The sequence below is a fragment of the Rosa chinensis genome, chromosome 4 (genome assembly GCF_002994745.2).
Source record: "Rosa chinensis cultivar Old Blush chromosome 4, RchiOBHm-V2, whole genome shotgun sequence".
NCBI lineage: Eukaryota > Viridiplantae > Streptophyta > Magnoliopsida > Rosales > Rosaceae > Rosa > Rosa chinensis.
In genome coordinates, this window is record NC_037091.1 from 37,866,246 (window position 1) to 37,873,050 (window position 6,805).

At 39.8% G+C, this 6,805-nt stretch overlaps 1 protein-coding gene across 1 annotated transcript; it reads left to right on the forward strand.

Moving 5' to 3' along the window:
- On the forward strand, positions 1-5,598 carry LOC112195881 (Werner Syndrome-like exonuclease). Its single transcript, XM_024336108.2, has 6 exons — positions 1-385; positions 2,097-2,279; positions 4,012-4,142; positions 4,252-4,410; positions 4,612-4,722; positions 4,813-5,598. The coding sequence occupies exons 1-6, from the start codon at positions 112-114 to the stop codon at positions 4,933-4,935; spliced, it is 981 nt and encodes a 326-aa protein (XP_024191876.1). The 5' UTR covers positions 1-111; the 3' UTR covers positions 4,936-5,598.
- The last annotated feature ends 1,207 nt before the right edge of the window (positions 5,599-6,805 follow it).

Consider the following 6,805-nt stretch of genomic DNA (forward strand, 5'->3'; position numbering starts at 1 on the left):
ACTCTATTTATTTTTGGTAACACGTCACGCTCCGAAAGGAATCTGCGCAAATTCAAAAGCGCCCGACGGACTGAGGCTTTGAAAAGCAGAGAGAATGAATTGAATGGCGTGATGGAGCACTCGCAATCTCAAGATGACAGCAAAGGCAAAGCCATCAGCACCACCTTATCGGAATCCGAATGGGATGAGCCCTTCACAGAGGAAGACCTCCAAGCCATTGAAGCCGCATTCGAAGCCGCCGCGACTTCTTCTCTCTCCAAAAAGCGACGCTCCAATCCAGACGACGAAGTCACGGACCAGTCCCAGAGCGCCCGGCGCCGACTGCCGAGTTCAGTTCTCGCTCTCCAGCATCCAAACGCCTTCGCGCTCTCGCCTTGTCGTCAAGGTTTGTTCGCTCACTCTGGTTTTGGTTTAGGTTTTGGTAGAGGATGGTGTTTTAGAAAATGTATTGGAAATAGAGATTATAGCCTGATGCATTTATGCTGCTTGATGATGATGCTTTCTATTGAAATTTAGTTTAATCGCTCTTCTGTACAACATTGGATTTTGCGCTTGAGTTCGTTTTATTCTTGATTGAAAAAGCTGTGGAGTAGGGAATGTAGCTATGTGTTATGTAGAAAGAGCTTAGTTTGAGGTTTTGCGGCGAGCCTTAGTGTTGGATTTGGGGATTACAGATGAAGAGAGTATTGTGAAGATAAGTAGCATTATGACTGTAGGTGCTTCATGTTATGAGGCAGCACCTGGAGTCTTAGAAAGGCTAAGGTTGTATCGGAGTACAGGTATTCTAGTGGGATTAGACTTTTTGATGGGGCGCCTAGGCAGCAGGGGGTTGAATTGGAGGCTAAGACTAGGACATATTTGATGTCTTGGAAAGGAACAAATGAAAGGATAAATTTGCCACCTCCAAGCCACTGTGCTGGAGGGTGAGGAAACTAATGGGGGGAGAATGATTTGAAAGGTTATGGACTAGAGAAGATGGTGGTGACCCTAGAGGAAGCTTTATACTTTTCAAAAGGATTGGAGTTTCATGAATGTTGGCACAGAGGACCTGGTGGATCAATAGGGATCTAAGTTTACTCTGTTAACTCTTTTTCCCCTCACTTGGGGGCTGTGAGCTCTTGTGAAATTTGAATGGAGTCTAGTACGAAGGATTGTTATACATATTGCAATTCTAAAGTTGACTTCTTCTTTTTTTAGGGCACATATAGTAGAAATGTATTGTGGGAAGTGGGAACAATTAATATATATATGAGGAGACAACGGGGAACTTAAGATGTGAGGGTCAAGAGACATTTGGACTAGATAATACCTAGAGATCTATTGGATCCTGTCGGCGGAACAAAAAGGGCCAACCTTTTATTGGGCGAACCAAGCATGCATCAAGTTTGTTGTGTCTCTCACATCCTAAGTGATTGTTCTTTTGTTACTAATGCTAAATGGTAAGCCACAGTCATTCTCCTCCTTCTCCTCATAGCTGCAATTATCTTAAACATCATATGGGTTGATGACGTGAATTATTGTCTTTTTTCTCACACAAACATGGATGATTGTCTTCCGTTATCATTATTAGTATCTTATACAAATCCAATTTTGTAGTTAATCCTAGATTTTCAGTTCCGCCAAATGTTTACATTGTTGTTTTTGAGTCATAGGTGTTCAAAGAATTAAGAAGGTGGTTATGCTATCACTCAGCAAGATTTGAAACTGTCCAAGTCAGTTTTTGGCAGACGCTGTCCCTACCATTTACCATTTGTCTGACAATCTGGATTAGTTCACACAAATGACTCACTTATCTCTCTGATAGGACAAATGCCCCAAGTCTAGATAAAATTAGACTATTGGATAAATCATATATATCAAAGTGATTTAGCATACTTGCTCTTTTAAAGATGTAGTTCGGAAGAATTACAATGCCTAAAAGGTTTCACCAAATTTCAGTGGGTTTTGTTTGCTTGCAGATGTTTTATAGGTTTTATATTGCACAAGCATTTCTATATCATTTCCACGCCTCCTTTATATTGGCAAATTTTTTATTTCTGTCTTATTTAAGGAAGATGCATAATGTTATTTTGCAATGCTTTTTTTTTGCCCTGCAGCTGCCAATATAAGGATGAGATATCCTGTGTTGAAGTTTGGAGGTCGGGTTACATATAGCAGGACTGCAGTTGAAGTGGAGAAAGCTGCCATGGAGATTTTAAAGACTGTGAAAGCAAAGACAAACGAAATGGGTCAAAATGCAGTTGGATTTGATATTGAGTGGAAACCCACATTCCAAAGAGGTTAGCTATGTTGTTCCTTTATGCATTGTTTCTGTTTTGTTAGATTAGTCTCTTCTCTCTAACTTTGTGTATACGTGTTGTTGTGACTTCATTGGCTTTCTTCTCTAAAACTTTTTTCCTCTGTCCATTATTATTGATCACTGATGAGTCAACACATTGTTGGGATTAGACCCTCTAATCTTGTTTGCCTCCTCTTTTTGAAAGTGGACGCAACAAAAATTATTGGTTTTCTTCTCATGCCACTGCTTTGCACCATCCACATCCTTGTTCCTTACAACGCATGCCACTATAGCACTATCATTTGCTAAATTCCATGTTCTTTGAACCACTCACTCACTTTTATCTGTTCTGTACATAGGGTTAAATTGGTAGTCTAGGCATTCCTCTTGATTGGACTATATTTTATTCGCAAAGTATGCACTTATTTCCAAATGGTGCACTATTAGACTGTCATATTGTTTGGTGCATGATCAGTTTTCTGGACATGTCTACTCTCTCTTGTACATTTTCTTTCCCATTAACAACTGCTCCATATAAACACATACGGTTAACTCCTCAACAGAATGAGATCCTAGCTTCACCCTCGAGCAACAATTTGAGTCTAGGTGCATTCATTTCACCAGACTTCTAATTTCTACCAAAATTTCATTGGAATTTGTCATGCATAACCATGGCCCTTTTGGTGGAGTGGGAAAGTCTTCATACTAGCTCCCAAGAGTGATGCTATGTAACAGTATGATAATTCTAAGACATCCTACTCTAACTTTCATAGCCTAATCCAACCTAAGCTTGTGTACTACGTGATACTTTAAGCTTTCCAAATTATGTGGTCGGGAATCAAATAAGTGAATGAGATTAATCTAATGAAATAAGATTGACAAGAAAAGCTCCCAAAAGCTCGAGTTGTAAATCTTCTACCTGGTTTAACAGCTGGTAAGGAACATTTTCAATTATATGTAGAAAAGAAAGCTCCAAGATTTGAATTTATATACTTGAACCCTGAAATTAGCCAGACTAAGGGACATTCCCATCTCCTGCAATACAATTAAATTTTACTAAAGCTCAAAGGACCTGCGCAAGAAGAGGAAAATATTGTCATCCAGATCCTTGATTGGCATCCCTTCTGACATCCAAACCACCATCATAACAATCTTAAAAGCCTCCTTGTTAAGTGTCTAGTAGTGCCAGCACATCCCACAAGACACAAATGACATTGTTTCGGAAGATCCAAATTTAGACTCTCTGTCCTCTGCCCCAAGTAACGCACCTCCTGTGTGTTTGACTGTTTGTTAAGGTGGGAGTTTTCGTAAAACTTCTCTCCACATTCTCCATCATAGTATAATACTATATCTTAAACATAATGGGTGTTGTGTTATAAAAACTGTAATAAACCATGAAAATAATTCCTTTTTTAAAGCTGAGGACTTCTAGAACCTTGGACATTATGTGCTTGAGAGTCTAAAACTGAATAGTCTTTTGGATGTTAATGTTCTTGTGCTTTCCTCTTTTGGTGCTTTTCACCACATGTTTCTTGCAATTTGATTTCAAAAAGGTTCTTGGTTTACTCCTTTGGTCGGGAGCTTAAAAACCACTTTATGTAGGGATTTATTCAATTGAACATGAGGTTCTCATTCGTTATTCTTGAAGTGGGGTCTGGTTGGTTTTTTTCTGAAGAAAGATGCATCAACTTAGACTTTCTGGATCTTTATCATGGGAAACCCTAATTCTGCAGGTGTTCCACCTGGGAAGGTTGCAGTTCTGCAGATATGTGGAGACACAAGTTGTTGCCATGTGATGCATATCATTCATTCTGGAATTCCTCGAAGTCTGCAGTTACTTCTTGAAAGTTCTTCGATTTTGAAGGTCTGTATGATGTACAGACTTGCTGCAGTTGCCACTCAGACATTCACTTTTTGTTACTGGACTGTATATAATTAATTTCATTCTTACATAAAACCTGATATATGCACAGGTTGGAGCTGGTATCGCTAATGATGCTGTTAAGGTTTTCAAGGATTATAATGTATCTATTAAAGCTGTGGAGGATCTTTCATATCTGGCTAATCATAAGCTTGGAGATTCACAAAATTGGGGTCTTGCATCCCTAACTGAGAAGCTCATTTCTAAACAGGTAATCCTTGGTTTTTCTCTGCAACCGCCAATCTGCATACTTATAATTGTTACTGTTTCTGGGAAGTCTCAGTAAAAATACGGAACGGATGGAATGCCATTTTTATGCTGTTGAATGTTACACTGGCATTCGACCTATAATTATATTCTCCTTAGTACAGATCTTGATAGAAATTCCTGTTAATGCTATAACATATGGCAGCTTCTAAAGCCCAAAAAAATTCGATTGGGTAACTGGGAGACCAAATATTTATCAAAAGAGCAGCTGCAGTATGCTGCCACTGATGCATTTGCATCATGGTATCTTCATGAGGTTAGTTAATTATCCACACTTTAATTTATTTATATGAATAATATAGAGGCTATCAGAGAAAGCGCCATTAAATAATGGTCTCTTTGTTAGGTGCTAAGGAGCCTCCCTGATGCTGAAAAACTTGAAAAAGTTACAGCAGACAACCAGAGTGAGGGACAAGCCGTATCATGTAATTACTTTCAGACTGAGGAACCACAAGCTGCATCATTGTAATGTATTTCATTGGTAACATCAGGATTAAAATGAACAAGATAAGCATAATGATATGTTACCCATGGGGCTATCATCTTATTTTGGGGACAAACAGTATACAGATTTTGGATCTATTATCTTATCTTCAATTGGTCTTTGTTATCAAGCAACTAGTAAGGAGAATCATTATCCAGAGGGAAGGAGGGGTCTTGGACTTCTAGAACTCAGTTGCAGCTTTTGTCCAACCCAGTATCAGTGGCGATCGATCACTGCTTTGGTGCTTCCTATGTGATTTTTGTCTTCTTTAGCACCTCCAGAAGATCTGTCCCTGATTTTTGTGCAATAGATGGTTTTACAATTGTCTTCTTCAGCGCCTCTAGAAGATCGATTGCTGATTTCCATGTGATTGATCGTTTTTTTCTATTGTACACTGTTATCTCTGGATGCGACCGATCACTGGGAGAACTGTGATCGATCCTTGGCTTGGCTGCATCATTGCTGGCGTTCTCAGATACTTCCATTGCGACTCCTGCAATATCCTGAACCCTAACTTTCCCTTTCAAGTATGTGTGATTCTTCCCCTGAAGAGCATGTAAAAGAACGCATCCTCGTAAAATGTCACATTCATTGTGACACACTTGAGAGCATTTGCAAACTTTCTGATTAACATCATATTTCCACAGACACACTTGAGAGCTCTGTCATCCAATTTGGTATCATTAGTGGAAAAGGTAGAAAGGGAAGGTAAATTAGAAAGCATTTGCAAACTTCCTGATTAACATCAATTGGTAGAAAGCATTTGCAAACTTTCTGATTAACATCATATTCCACAGACACACTTGAGAGCTCTGTCATCCAATTTGGTATCATTAGTGGAAAAGGTAGAAAGGGAAGGTAAATTAGAAAAGTTGTTAGCCTATTTCTCTTCTAATTACATATGTCAGGTGACATGTCTCAATCTAACAAAAAGGAGCCTCCTGCATTTGATCAAAACACAAAAATGAGCCTGCCAGTCCTAGCTTCTGATCACAAAAGCAAAAAGAGCCTCTCTGGTTCCGTTGTTCAGAACAAAAAAGACAGCCTCCCTGGTTGTGTTGAAAACAAAGGTTAAGCCTCCCTGGTTTTGATCAAAACAAAAGAGGGAGCCTCCCTAGCTTTGAACAGAAAGGAAAAGGCAGCCTACCTGTTTCTGTTCTGGAACAAAAACTGGAGCCAAACTGCTTCTGTTGAAATAAAAGCAGGCAGTCTCCCTGGTGATGGTAAAAACAAAAAAGGGGTCTGTAGTTCCGAAAAATAAAGAGCCTCCTTTCTTCCAAGGAAAATAAAAAGGAGCCTCCCCGTTGAAGCCCGACGCCAGTGCTAAGGAGGCGGCACGTTGCAGCCATTGCCTTGGGCTGGGAGGGATGGGTACGGCCCAATTCTTGGTTTGACCCTTGGGCTTTGGTACTGCTTGTGGGCCCGTGGTGGGCTGAAGATTGGGTCGGAGCCTTTTTGGGCCCAGCCTTAGGTTATATGTTATTTAACGTTTTTATTTAGGATTTTTGTCAATTTACTCTATTTTTAGGGATTTTTTCCCACTTATCTGATTAAGTATTTTTAATTCTCTTTTATCCAAAACACTCTAAGGAAGTCTTCCTTAATACCCAATTAAGATTTATTTTTTGTTTTATATATTTTTTTAATACCATTTTACTCTCACCCTTTTGTTACTTAGAAAGAGAGAGAGAGAATGGAAGAAAGAGAAACCATAGGAGACTTCGCCGGAGCCCGTCACCTGTTGCCTGAATCCGGTCACTGGTCGCCAGAATCTGGCCAACTTTCTCCGGATTCCTGTCATCGGTCGCAGGATTCCGATCACCTTTCGTCGGATTCCGGTCATCGGGCGCCGTCT